The 15202-nt window shown below is 39.6% G+C and overlaps 1 protein-coding gene across 1 annotated transcript in view; it reads right to left on the bottom strand.

Annotated features, from left to right (window-relative positions):
- Sh3kbp1 (SH3 domain containing kinase binding protein 1) overlaps positions 1–15202 on the bottom strand; it is a 332949-nt gene that overhangs the window by 129463 nt on the left and 188284 nt on the right. Inside the window, exon 6 of the mRNA XM_026405448.2 lies at positions 10778–10983. Coding sequence (XP_026261233.2) covers positions 10778–10983 — 206 coding nt within the window. The remainder of the gene's footprint in view (positions 1–10777; positions 10984–15202) is intronic.

The raw sequence follows: 15202 nt of genomic DNA, 5'->3' as shown, positions 1-15202 counted from the left end.
GGATACAAGTAAGCTGGGTGCGGTGGCTCATGCCTGTAATCCCAGCAACTTGGGAGGCTGAGACAGGAGGATCACAAGTTCAAGGCCAGCCTCAGCAAAAGTGAGGCACTAAGCAAATCACTGAGACCTTGTCTCTAAATAAGATACAAAATAGGGCTGGGGATATGGCTCAGTAGTTGCGTGCCCCTGAGTTCAATCCCCAGTACCCACCTCCAATCAAAAAAAGAATACAAGTAATAATAAATGTTGGTGAGGATGTGGGGAAAAAGGTACACTCTTACATTGCTGGTGGGACTGTAAATTGGTGCAACCACTCTGAAAAGCAGAACAGAGATTCTTTAAGAAACTAGGAATGGGGGCTGGGGCTATGGCTCAACGGTAGAGCACTTGCCTAGCATGTGTGATGCCTTGGGTTCAATCCTCAGCCCCACATAAAAATAAATAAATAAAATAAAGGTATTGTGTCCAACTACAACTAAAAAAAAATATTTTAAAAAAAGAAACTAGGAATGGATCCACCACTGGACCCAATAATCCAAGTTCTCCAAATATATCCAAAAGATTTTAAATCAGCATACTACAGTGACACAGCCACATCAATGTTTATAGCATCACAATTCACAATAGCTAAGCTATGGAGCCAATAGGTGCTCTTCAACAGAAATATATAAAGAAATTGTGGTACACACACACACATACACACACACACAGGAATATTACTCAGCCATAAAGAAGAACGACTTTATGACATTTGTCAGGAAATGGGTGGATCTGACAAATGTATACATGCTAAGTGAAATAAGCCAATCCTAAAAAACCAAAGGCTGAATGTTTTCACTGATATGTGGAAGCTAAACCACAATAATGAGGGTGAGGGGAAGAAGAAAACTTCAGTACATTAGACAAAGGCAAATGAAAGGGGAAAAAGGAGGATAGGAATAGGAAAGACAGTAGAATGAATCTAACATAATTTTCCTATGTACATATATGAAAATACCTACGTGAATCCCACCATCATGTATATCCACAAGAATGGGGTCCTAAATTAGAATAAGATATATTCCATGCTGTATAATTTTACCAAAATGGATTCTACTGTCATCTATAACTAAAAATAACCTGTTATCTTCCTCTCCCAAAAAACTAAAAATAAATAAATAAATTTTCTCTATCTTTAGCCTATCTATTAACAAAGGTAATAGAATGCTGACTCCTGGCTTTTTGGTTCCCAAGATATATAAAGAATTTTCTTTGAAAGGAAACTTGGCTCTTCTGTCAGTTCTGCTGCCAACCCAGGCAACGGCAACCCAGCTTAAAGAGTATGCATGAGGTGGGCCCATCTGCCCCTTTCCAAGAGCTACTAGAAGTTCCTGGTGCCTAGCCAATTAGTCATCAACCACGGAGCCCCAGGCTGGCAACTCTCCCAGCTACTTCCTCTCCTATCTGCTAGTCCACATTCCCTGGCACCTCCCCAGTTATCTCTCTAAAGTGCAAAGCTGATCAGGCCATTGCCCAATTGAACTCCTTGACCAACTTGCCAGCCTACCCAGAAGAAGTATAGCTTGTAAGGGGACTGTCAGGGCCTTGTGGAATGAGGCACCACCTCCCCTCCTGTGCACACGGCCAGTATCATGGCTTTCTAACATCTTTGTTTTGTTTGTTTGTTTTGGTACTAGGGATTGAATTCAGGGGCACTCAACCACTGAGCTACATCCTCAGCCCTATTCTGTATTTTATTTAGAGACAGGGTCTTACTGCGTTGCTTAGCACCTCACTTTTTGCTGCAGCTCACTTTGAACTTGCAATCCTCCTGTCTCAGCCTCCCCAAGCCACTGGGATTATAGGCATCCACCACCGAACCCAGCAGAATCCAACATCTTTTAACATTTCACTTAATTACTCCCTTCTTGAAAAGATCTCTGGGATACCCCTAGCTCTTCCTTCTCAATATCTTAAAAAGGAACTTCTGTTCCTTCCTTTCTATTCTCATTTTTTGGACATACCCCTACTAGTCTTTGTCCCCTGCATTAGAGTGGCTTTTATACATATTCAATTTTCTCCAATTAGGAACAATTCTAAGCATCAAATGAAAGGCATGTATATGATGACTGATCAAGACATGACTTGAGGGGAAAGGTGTTAACTCTATTCCAATTAAGTAGATCAGACCTACCCCACCCCAAATCAATAAACTGTCAGGCCAAAAAAAAAAAAAAATCTGTACTTACTATGCAAATACCGCATCTAGACATACCATCTATTCAATATCTTTCTACATGAATTATCACCCCTTAGCTCATTTATATAGAAATCCCAGAGCTGCCACTGCTGATCCATAAAAGGCATTCAATAATGCATCAATGAATGAATGAGCCAACTGATGAACAAATAGGAAAGTGACTCTATAGCTAGACCACAAGCAGACCCCAGACAGAATGAGTTTTCCTTGATAATTTCAATTGGATTAGGACAAAACACTATCTTCATTCATTGAGTCAACATATATTTATTGAGGGCCAACTATATATAACAATTTTAGCAACTATTTTCAAGGAATTTTAAATATAACGGTGACTAACACAGACAAGGTCTCAAATTATGACACTTGTTTTCTAGTGGCTGACATTTAAGACTTAGTGAAGTGAAACAGCATAGGTACAGCAAAATTCAACTGTACTTCTCAGACTCTGAAATTCTCCATAATCAAAAATGAAAGAAGAAAATCCTGGAAAGGGCACTGCCATTTATAGGCACTTCTTCTGTTCTATGATAGACAACAATAATAACCAACCTTATTCAAGTGATTATTGTACACCAGGCACTTTTCTAACCATTTTATCTGATACTCAGCCTATGCAAAAACCTTCTGGGGAAGATCCTCTCATTATTCTAATTTTTAAGATGAGGAATCAAAGCATTGAGTGGTTAAGTAACTTCTTCAGGAAGAGGCAGTGTTGGGATTTGAACCTAGGCTCCCTGGGCTGCATGTTAAGAATCTCTATAATCCTAAAAATATAATTCGTTTTGTTTTGTTCTTTGGTACTGGGGATTGAACCCATGGGTGCTGTACTACTGAGCTACACTCCTACCCTTTTTTATTATTTTTTTTTTTTAAAGAGAGAGTGAGAGAGGAGAGAGAGAGAGAGAGAGAATTTTTAATATTTATTTTTTAGTTCTTGGCGGACACAACATCTTTGTTGGTATGTGGTGCTAAGGATCGAACCCGGGCCGCACGCATGCCAGGCGAGCGCGCTACCGCTGAGCCACATCTCCAGCCCAACCCTTTTTTATTTTTTGAGGCAGGTTCTTTCGAAGTTGCCCAAGCTGGCCTTGAACTTGTGATCTTCCTGCCTAAGCCTTCCAAGTAGCTGGGATTGCAGGTATACACCATCATGCCTGGCTCCTAAAAATATAATTTTAAGGCTTTCTGAAATGTGATTCTTAGTTGAAATCAAATAATTCTTAGAAAATACACAAGACTGAGTGCTTTACAAAGTACATGTCAAACAAACATATATAAAACACCAAACAGCACCCAACATGTCAAAGAATAGCCTTGTTTCCCTTTCCCTATCAATCCTCCCCCCCGCCTTATTTTTCCTAGGTAAGAAAACACTGCAGAGATACACTGGGGAGACAGAAACAGAAGTCTGAAAATCCCAGAGACGTTATTCATCCCAGGCAATCAGTGGGCATCTTAGTACCATCTGCTCATTAAAAGCCATGGATTTTCCAACAGCTCAAAAGATGATACATAATTTTATCTTATAAACAAAATGAGGGACATCCAATACTCAAAAGTCTCAGATAATCACAAGTTGTGATTTCATTACTCAAAAAATACATCATTAGCTTCTAGAAATTCCAGAGCTTATTTCTAGTCTTCAAAGGATCAGAAACATAGAGCTTTCAATTTTAAAGAAATAACATCATCACTAGATGTTTACATGTTTTAATTTTATGTAAGTATACAGCTTGATGAATTTTTACTAGAATGGATTTTTTTAAAAAACACCTGAGATATGTATGAAGATATTTAAATTCTCTTACTGAGATTTGGCTAACTGAAACAATTGATTCATTTATATATGATTTTAATTCTAATTCTCTGCCACAAATAAAAGCTACAATGTTGATGCCATCAAGGCATTAATTTGGGTGATTGTGATTCTATAAATGAAACTCAAGATGTTAAGAGTTGAAAAAGAGACCTTACAAACAATATCTAGTAGAAAAACAAAATCCTTTTGCATGAGAGATGTCAAAAGTTACAAATAGAAATCAGGTAAGACAAGAAGACCATGGGAAAGGAGCTTTTTGAAGGATTCCTTTGTAGGAAACCCAGCAAACTTGCCTGGCAAACCATCAAACTTCAAAATACCTTTTCCAACCAGTCAAAAAAGACTGGCTCCCCAGTGATTAAAGGGGCCTAGAGAGGCTGGGCATGGAATAAGATGGCACAAAAAAGCCAGGATTATTATGTATAAATCCATGTCTATTTAGGTCCTGGACTTGCCCAAGTATCTGTAAATTTTTAATATATTTTTTAGTTGTAGTTGGACACAATACCTTTATTTTAGTTATTTATTTTTATGTGGTGCCAAGGATCGAACCCAGCACCTTGCATGTGTTGGGGGGTGAACGCTCTATGACTGAGCCACAACCCCAGGCCCCCAAGTATCTGTAATTTATATACCCAATTATATTATCTGACACTTCTTTACCTAAGTGCTTAGTTGGAAGTAAGCATCTGAGTGACTCATAAAAGGTGGAAAGAGTTTAGAAAAAGAGGGTAGGATCAGGCTGGTGTCACAGAAAACCAGCCTGATGAGGAAATTCTCCCTCAGGTCCTCAGGTGGGAGACAGAGGTACCAACTTTATTCATAAGAAGAAGGTCCTATGTGGGCTGCCTTCTTTCTTAAAGTCTTCCAACCCAATCTTTAGGCTACATATCAAACCTATATCTAGGTTCTCTCCTGATCACCAGATTTATTTATCCATTTGCCTGCTTGAAGCCTCCATTTTTAATAGTCCCACAAGAACCTCAAAATTTAGTTAGTCTTACCCTAACCTTCCACCTAAAATATATCCTTCCTCTAGTATCATCTAATCAAGAACTAGTACTACCATTCACCTACCTGCTTAAACTAGTTGCCTAAGGCATCATCTTCAATTTCTCCTTCTCATTTTTCCCCCAGACACTATCAAACTTCTTGATTCTACCTTCCAAATCTTTCCCCAAACCATTCGTTTCTCTCCATGACGATCATTTAAGCAGGTGGAGGAAATATCTCTTATCTTGATGCTTTTTTCCCACATAAAGGGAATTCAAATGGACACTCTTGAGACATTCTCTATCCTTGCATCCATTCTCCCCTGGAAGAGTGAAAGGACTTATCTGATAGGAGAATTTAGAAAAAATAAATTGGACATGCTCAGATTTTCTCTCTGCCCCTCTTAAAAGCAGGTATTCTCTGCAGGCCTTTTTAAATCATATGGGTCTCAGCCAGTCTAATGTTGAAATTGGGTAGGTAAGTCTAATTCTGGGAATCAACTGGAAGGCCCATTTAACTCTTGCAGCAGACTATGCCTTTCAAATTTACCATAAATTAAGTGGCTATGTATGTCTGGGTCTGTTTCTGGACTCTATTCTCTTCTATTGCTCTATTTACCTTTGCACCCATTCTACACTGCCTCCATCTTTGTTCTTCAAGATCATGTATGCTATTCTTGGTCCCTTACATTTTCATTTAAATTTTAGAATCAGCTTGTCAGTCCCCACCACCACCACCAAAAAGCCTCTTGATATTCTGAATGGGATTGCACTGAATCTATACATACTTTTAGTGAGAACCGACACCATTCCAAACCATGAACATGGTATGTCCTACACACCTTTCTGTACATGTTATATTGCAACACTGTTACTAATGAAGGCAAATTTGAAAGGTAAAGATTACTCTGCAGCATAGAAGGAATCATCTTTTCAATAACCAGTGCTGAGTTAACTGGATCTCTCTACTGAAAATTTTAGCAAATATTGTTATATAATTTATATAATTTGTCACCTGTTTTTTGAATTTTATTCACCATGTCTTTTGTAATCTACTCCTCACACTTTCTCTAAATAACCTATCTGGTTATGTTATTTTCATGCTTAAAACATTTACTGGTTCTCTATTGCCCCCAAGATCAAGTCCAAATCTCCTAACAAGTCTCATAAGGTTCTTCATGATTTGGGCCCTGCTTCTGCCCCCATTCTCATATTTCCCCACTTTCTGCTGGAGCCTTTACACACTATCTGTGCTCTCTTTCCCTCTTTGAGGCATTATATATGCTGCTTTCCCTTGCTAACTCTGTTCTTTTTGCTTGATGAATGCCTAGTAGACCCATAATTCTCAGTCTAAAATCACTTCTTGTATGAAGTAGGTGTATATACACATAAACAATGCTCTCCAGTCTTCCTAATGACTTCCTGCCATGTTTGAGAGCTCCTACAAGATACTACACTGTGTTCTCAGCCTGATTATGACCATATTATTATTGCTTGTATTTTCTGTGACTCCATGAGGACAGTGATATGTCCCTGAGAATAGTGATATGTCTTTATCATTGTATCCCCAGTGCTGTGCAAACAGTGAGCACTTGACAAACACTAGTTGAAATGAGTTACATGTATAGCTTACAAAGTATTTTCAGCTAACATGCCTTTTTTTGAAGTTCTATGAGGTACAATACATAAAAAGATTATTCCCGTTTTATAGATGTTCCAACTAAAGTCAACTTTGACAAGGTCAGTCTGCTAGGACAATGGAACCATGCCCCTCTAAACTTCTGATATTTAACCTGGTTCATCTTTTACTACACAATGTTTTCATTATTTTGATGCAGCACATACTTGTATTTATTCTTAGTTTAAATGGTAGATTTTTCTACGAGTTATTTTTTCTTGAACCTTTAATCCAGGGAAAATTCCAATACACACAATAATAGAGCAGAGTATAGCAAATTCTCATATATGCATCACTCACTTTCAACAGTTATCAACTCATGACCAATATAATTTCTTCTATGCCCTACCAACTCGTCCATCTTCCAGTCTACAGGAAGTAAATCCCAGACATTATATCATTTCATCTGTAAATATTTCACTTAAGTGGTGCATTACACAAATCATTCACAGGCATATCCATTTGGGAGTATTAAAAAGGTTCATAAATGGAGTCCTTCCTTATAATTTAATAAGAGAAGAATACCTACATTATTTCTTTATTCATAGTCAGCAGGGGGATGCTAAACAATCTCTCTCCTGGCATATAATCTAATCACTATCTCTGGGCGATATGGATTAAAACATAATCAAAATAAGCACAAAATTACTGATGCAGAAAAGTGGATGTCAATACTTTGCAAACTTGAATGGAAAGTACAATTTAATGCCTGCAGACAATAATAATAATCAACTTCTCTTTTTCCCTCATCCGAGTTATCAAACCAGTCATGTCAGAAGGTCAACTATCCCAGCCTAAGCAGGAGGCATGCTTGGGTCTAACCTTTCAAATGCTTTCATACAAGATCCAATTTGTGCTTCTGCCAAATCAAAAGAGCAGCTCCATTCTCAAAGGGAACTTTCTTCCTTAAACATAAATCCTGGACACAAAACCATCTCAGAAGTGATGAAAACCAGGCTGTACACTAATAAAACAATATCACACTCATCAGCTCTTGTGCCAGGTTGTATAATGACATAATGGATCCATAAATCTATGCAACTACCCATGGTACCAATCACAGGAAGCACAGATAGTTTCAAATCTTCTTAGATGTTATAAAAATTGTCCACGGCCATTAGAGCAGGCTGGGACATTTATGTTTTCCCCAGAGGCTTCACACTGAGAAGTGGGTTAAGGGAGTTTCCAGCACATGGTTTCATTCTGCAAACAAATCAGGAAACAAGACACACGCACACATGCACACATAGGAGACACACATGCATATATATTACATAACTCTGATGGAATTAATATTTTTCATTGATATTGCTATTAATAATAATGCTTCATACCATCAATACTAATGCAATAAATCTATTTCACAAAGATGCATTGACCATACAATTACTTTAACTTGAACTATGCAGCTATTCCAGTATTCCACCCAGTCACCCCTTTCTATAGATGTCTGTAATCTCTAAAGTTCTATTATACAGCTTTTAATATTATTCATTTGACAAATACTTATTGCGCACCTACTATGTGCTGTGCACTGTTCTAAGCACATAGTGTACATTAGTGAGGAGATGGAGGAAGCTTTATTAGGAAGTAGTGAAGGTAATGAGACATGGGTGGGTGGATTCTGGACATACTGTGGAAGCAGAACTGATAGAATTTCCTAATGAATCAGTCAAGGTCAACCCCAGGGTTTTTGCTCTGAGTGACAAGAGGGAGTTGGTGCAGCCTAAAACTAAGATATATGTGGGTAGAGGAGAGAGATGATGTGGAATTTGGGTTTGGATACACTGATATGAATTTAAGATCTCCAAGCAAAAATACTGAAGTAGGAAGTTAAACCTATATCTGGAATAGCCAGGTACGGTGGCATGCACAAGTAGTCCTAATACTCAGAACTAAGGCAGGAAGATCACTTGAACCCAGGAGTTTAAGGTCAGCCTGGGCAACATAATGAGACTATCTCAAAAATAAATAAATAAACTTGGGAATTAGTATTTTTCGTTGATATTGCTATTAATAATAACCCAATATTATTGGCAGTTAAATCAAATATCAGCAATAATAATAGTCACATATGCGCACACATGCACACACACACACACACACACAATGTCTTCCTACACACAGAATAAAAAAAGACCAAAATTATAAACCAAATGAAGGGAATGAACTATTTGTTGATTGAGTCAATGGTCAAGTTTACTTCAAACACTTGAATAAAATGGAGAAAAACTCCATCCATTGTTCCTTTCTAAGATGGTGACTTGGTCTTTTGTAAATACTTATAGGAATCTGAATGTGATCATGTGAAACAGAAGTGAGTTCACAAGCTCACTAACTGGATACTAACTAGATAGTTCTCAGATCTTGAGAAACATCATATATTGAATACTGAAAGAAATAATGCTGGCTCCAAGCAACTTCAGCAAAGGAAGAAATGGTCTCTAATTTCAAGGTTTCTTCCCTTTCTCCCTTATTCATCTCTAAAGGGATTAAGTATCCCAAAAGCTCCCTTTTCAGAATCTGTTTCTAATACATGATGACATGGGGCAAGGTTGCTGGGGCCATGGGGTGGAAGTTCTACAGCTGCAGAAAATGATGCAACCCTTAAAATTTCATCTCACTGAAAAATGAAAACATTTAAAAGCCACTGATAAACCTGCATTAGAGATGTGACGAATTCTCCATCTTCCAAACCTGCTGGCACAAATGTCAAAGCAAAAATTTCAGCACTAAATCAAATTAACAAACATTCTTTAAGCACAGCACGAGTGTAGCTTATTATAATTTGGAAAATTCCACAGTATTTATTAACTCCTAAGCAAGGCTATGATGCTTAGAAGTGTACCACAGTAGACGTCATCAGCAGCCACAAGCGTGATGGCTCTGGGTGTGTTACTATGGCAACCATGTACTCAGCAGCAACACACAGTCTCTGACTTGCCAACCCAGAAGTAGAGACAGAAGAAAACAGCCAGCTCCCTGATGGGAACAACCCAGGGAGTCAATGCAGGCCATTTCCACCATTCACACATGCAGGAGACTTCTTTTCAGCAGTCTGAAATCATCTTCAACTTACTCTTACAGAAAAAAATATACAATCCCTTTTCTCTATTGCAAAGCCACAGTCAATACACCAAAGCACAAAACACTAGAGAAGTGTACAAGAAAAGGAGAGAAATTTCTCGGTATGTGAAAGGTGTTAAAGGCATATATCAAGTACAGGTATGAGGAGCTTTTCAAGAAAGGAGATGGAGAAGTGTGAGGCCATCTCAAAAGTCATCTTGAGAAACATTCCCTAGAGAGGCACTATACTTTGGTTCTCAAATATCCTCCAAAGACCCATGTATTAAAGGATTGATCCCCAGGGTGATGCTATTGAGAGGTCATGGAACCTTTGAGAGCTGGAGTGTTATGGCAGATCCTTAGGATATTGGGGGCATGCCTCTGAAGGAGACTGTGGGACTCCAGCACTTTCCTCTCTTTGTTCCCTGGCTCATGAAGTGAGTGGTTTTGCCCTGTCACGTGTTCCTGCCATGATGTGCTGCCTCACCACAGGCCCAAAACAATGGGTTGACCAATCAGACTAGAACCTCTAAAACTGTGAGCCAAAATAATCTTTTTATCTTTTTTTAATATAGTTTCTTTAGTTGTAGATGGACACAATACTTTCACTGATTTATTTTTATGTGATGCTGAGGATCAAACCCAGTGCCTCACACATGCTAGGCAAGTGCTACACCACTGAGCCACAACCCCAGCCCCAATTTTTTACCTTTATTTGTTAACTATCTCAGGTATTTCATTATAGTGGCAAAGCAGACTAACACAAGAGAGCCAGAAAAAAGGAAACAGAAAACTAGAGCATGAGTCTTTTAAAGGAATGTATTCCCACACAGAGGAAGAGCTAAAAACCAGGGTGGGCAAATAACCAGTACATGAGGACAGTGAAACCCTAAAAGAGGCATTAGAAGTCTCCAACACCAAACCCCACAAAATGCACTTTCGGATATGCCACATTATACTGAAATAAAATAAAAACATACCTTTTCTACTGGCAGAAAGTCGTTTTCTACTTCAATGGACCTTGGTCTTAGTTTGATTGGCTTGTCTTTGAAAATATCTCCAAAGCCCACTCCCTTAACTTTCTTGGGCTGGATGGCCGCAGTTGCCATTGTCCCGTTGGCACCTTCAGACTTGGTACTGCTGGAGTCACCCCCATCACTCTCAGAGCCTGTGGTTTCCCTTAAGCCTGTCAAGAGTGGGGATGGGGAGAGAAAGAACTCAGAAATCATCCAGAGCCTGAAGAGTTTCACAACCAGCCAGGAGGCAACTCTACAAGTGTTACTGGGTAGAAGATAACTTGCACTGGGCTTTTGAAGTCAGTATGTTGAATATGCTGTTTAGTTAGCTGAGTTTTGTTTCATCTCCCAACCCTTGGCCTTTTTGTGGGGAGTGACGGGTACAGGGGATTGAACCCAGAGATGCTTAACCACTGAGCCACATCCCCAGCCCTTTTTAAATTTGAAACGGTGTCTCGCTGAGTTCTTAGGGCCTCACCAAGACGCTGAGGCTGGCTTTGAACTTGCAGTCCTCCTGCCTCAACCTCTAGAGCCACTGGGATTACAGGTGTGTACCACCACACCTGGCCCCCCAGCCTTTTTTGAAAACAGTGAATCAAAATAACTTCTCAGGAAACCTAATTTCCAGGAGACCTCTTTGAACAAATGACATTTCACCCCTCTTCAGCTGGTTGTGATCCAAACTTGGCTATAGCCTGTGTAATAACAACTCTCCCAGCCCCCTTCCTCACCTCCCCACCCAGTCAGTACCACATACTGTACCTCCAACTCTGAGTCAAGTCAATTAGCAATTAGCAATGAAAGTAACGTTTCCTAAAGGGAAACTGTAAAGCTTAAAGCGATTTAAACACATTAGCAATTAAAGAAACCACACAAAATTATGACTGCCAAAGAATTAAATCTCTTTGGATGGTTTCACGAGGAATAAACACATGCAGACGTGTTTCTCTAGGAAAGCACTGAACCAAACTTGACATTAAGATGGCTTCACTAGAAAGACGATGGTGTTTGTTAAAGAGGGAAAGAAAGCTGCCCTTCCAGAGGCCAGAATCCCCCAAATCTATGGCTCTCCTTCCCTCCTTTAACACCATCCTCTTCCCACAGCTGAATCCCTTTCCAAAGAACACTGGGGACATGACACTCTTCCTTTGACCTCCTGTGGCATGTGCTGGGAGGCATAAACCAGGTATCAGCAAGACATTATGGACACTTACCTCCCCAGATTCTTTTTTCCCCCAGCTTCCTCACAATCATGTTCCTAAAAGGAAGAGCCTATCTGGATCTAGTTAAGTTTCTGGGTATACATTCTTCTTTGGATAATCAGTACATCAATTTTGCCATCAAAGGGCAGGATTCAGAGGAAATTTTATGGAATACTAAATTTTATCATTAAACTGTCTCTCAAAGCTTCTAAATGTGTAGCATAGCTCCTGACCATTTATTACATATCTTCTGATCATAAGGATGCTCTTAGGATGAAAGTATGTCATCAAATTTTGTTCTCTATAGGCCGATCCTGCATTGTCTTCCTACAGTTCAGGTGGCCCCCTAGTCCATAAAAACGATACACCAAATAATTGCTCACATTTTATGGTATTTTTATATAAGATGCTGAAGTCATTCAAATGAGGACATCTCAGTGCAGGAAGAAACTATTAAATGAAAACCCGAAACATATAGAAAGGTCATTAGAGACTGCTAACAAGTTTCAAAATCAAATCCTTAAACAATGGTTTTCTTTGTTGTTACTGCTATTTTTCATAAAACTGAATTCGTAAGCCAGAGGGTAGGGGAGGAAGAAGGTCCCTGGTGCAGATTTTAATTAACTAAAAGAACAGCATTTGTGAGCAAGAACAGAGCACAGAACAATGAGGAGCGGCCCACAACAAGGGGGTCAGCTGCAACTCAGGAATAGATTTGAGTGGGCAAACATGGAAAAACCCCCTGGGTTAGTTATCCATTCATGTGTTTATGTGCTCATTGTTTTTGGAAATATTCCTGCTGGAGATATAATTTCAAAGTCTAAATATTGTGTCATTTTCCTTTTAACATGTTCTCATTTTGCCGTATGGATTCTTTCTATGTGATAAACGGCTTGTATATTCTTTTCTGGTTTGGAAAGAACCATTTGAAGGTGAAATAAAAATAATGATTAGTGGAAAGAAACCATCACCACCCTCCTCCCTCCCACCACCACCATCACCACCAGAAGGCAGCAGGGCAGATGGATTAGGGCAAGCCTGTTTTAGTTCTTCGGAGAGGGTATTCAAAGGGATCTTCTAGCATTACCCATTAACTAGAACCATAACATTTTTAACCATTGCCATCCTAATTTCACCAAGTTTCCAATTTTAGGGATTTTCTGCCTTTGGGCTCATCTTAATAACTTTATATTAATCTCTGTGAGATAGATTCTATATTACACAGGGAGAGATTGCACGGTCATTCAACCACACAAGCATGACTTGAGAAGGAAACACACGGCAGATTTTTCTTTCAGAAACTCTGGCAGCCTGTTTCTGTCGTCTTTTTTTTTTTTTTTTTTTTTAAAGCAGCAGTGGGGATTGAACCCAGGGGCACTTAACCATTGAGCCACATCCCCAGCCCTATTTTGTATTTTATTTAGAGACGGGGTCTCACTGAGTTGCTAAGTGCCTCGATAAATTGCTGAGGCTGGCTTGGAACTCACGACCCTCCTGTCTCAGCTTCCCAAGCCAATGGGATTACAGGTGTGCGCCACCCACCGGGTCCCTTTTTTTATTTTGTATTTTGAGACAGGGACTCACTCAGGGGCTGAGGCTGTGATCCTTCCTGCCTCAGCCTCCTGAGTAGCTGGGATTACTGGCATGCACCACCGCACCTGGTTGGTTCTGTCATTTTGAAGTATGTAAATTAAATAGCTGAATATATGCATTGGTAAAACAACTCAATATCCAGATCCTTCCCTTTGGAAGAGAAGAAAGATAACTCCACTTTCACATTAATTTGGTGCTGCATCTTTTAGCTACTGCAGTCCTTCATGCACATTAGCCCATAAAACGTCCCCATGTCATTCTCAGAATGCCAGATGACACTCTTGGGCAGTGCAATCCAAAGAATTTACTATGGACTTGGCCCAGTTCATGAAGGACTCATTACTAGGACATCATGAGATAAGTGCAAAAAGTATGTAAGTTTGGAAATGACTATAGCATTTTAGCGGTATGCACTGGTGTGACTTCCAACCATATGGCCAGTTGATGTGTCCACGTGAATGGGGCACAGGCCAATCCAGGTGCTATTAAACTCTTTTGGTGAGGCACAGGCAGCACACTGCATGTGGAGCAGTCATGTGCAGTAGGACCATGCATCTGTCCACAGTGGAAGAAAAATAAGCTTCACTCAAATAGTTTGAGAAGCATGGTTCTAGCATTCACGTCTGAACCTTTTCTTTTCTTACATCCATATACATATGCCTATATGCATACGTATAAACATGCACTAAGGTGGATGCCCTTCCTTCAGGTAACAAAAGAACAAAGTCTCTTCTAAATTGCTCCTGTCGGTCCTGTACTTTGTATAATGTACTCTTCTGGCACTAATCAGAGCCATTCTTATTTATCTTAAATTTAACACACACATATATAGTGTTGACTATGTAGCAGGAACTATTCTAAGGGCATCATGAGATGAGTTCATTCATCTCTTTCCCCTCAACTTTTGGCAGCCTTATTTCACAACACAAAAGGCTACATATTGGTCCTGCCAAAAAGAAATCTGCCATGTGGTGATTAGCTGAATGAGCAAAGCAAAACACCATTTCTGGCATGGACTTTCATGCCAAAATCTTATTTCTTCTTTGAACCAAGCAATGACAAAATGGTTTAGCAGTTTCTAATAACCCACTGAGAAAAAGCAATAAATGTGAGAGGTTGACGTCTCTCCCAAAAGCCATCTTCTAGTATCCCGGAAGCCCAAAGACACTGGTACAAATACATGTGCCACGACGAATGCTTCTTTCCCCTTCTCTGCACCACATGGTTCATGCATGCAAGTCACATACATGATAGAGGCAGAAAGCAAACAAGAAAGCGCCAGGGGCTGATGGTTGGAATGTTCTTGTAGCACACACCAAGGAGATGACACTTATCGTAGGCAAATAAGCCCATATCCTTGGATCAGAAATTCACACAGACACTTGGCATAAGAGCATAAGCATGAGCAGCTCAGGAAAGGGCAGCTGCATCAAAAAACACAAGTACCCAGATCTTATCTTTACAATTGCCTCCTGCTGTTAAGGTCACTCACTGTAATAGCGTCTGTGGCCCTCCGTCTTTCCAGGTGCAGCTCGATACAGAATTGTCCCTTCAAAGGTAGTCTTTCCTGACAGTGAATGAGAGAAGAGAAGGG

The sequence above is a fragment of the Urocitellus parryii genome, chromosome X (genome assembly GCF_045843805.1).
Source record: "Urocitellus parryii isolate mUroPar1 chromosome X, mUroPar1.hap1, whole genome shotgun sequence".
Taxonomy (NCBI): domain Eukaryota; kingdom Metazoa; phylum Chordata; class Mammalia; order Rodentia; family Sciuridae; genus Urocitellus; species Urocitellus parryii.
The sequence above is the reverse complement of the archived record's forward strand: the minus strand, read 5'-3'. Positions and strand labels throughout refer to the sequence as shown.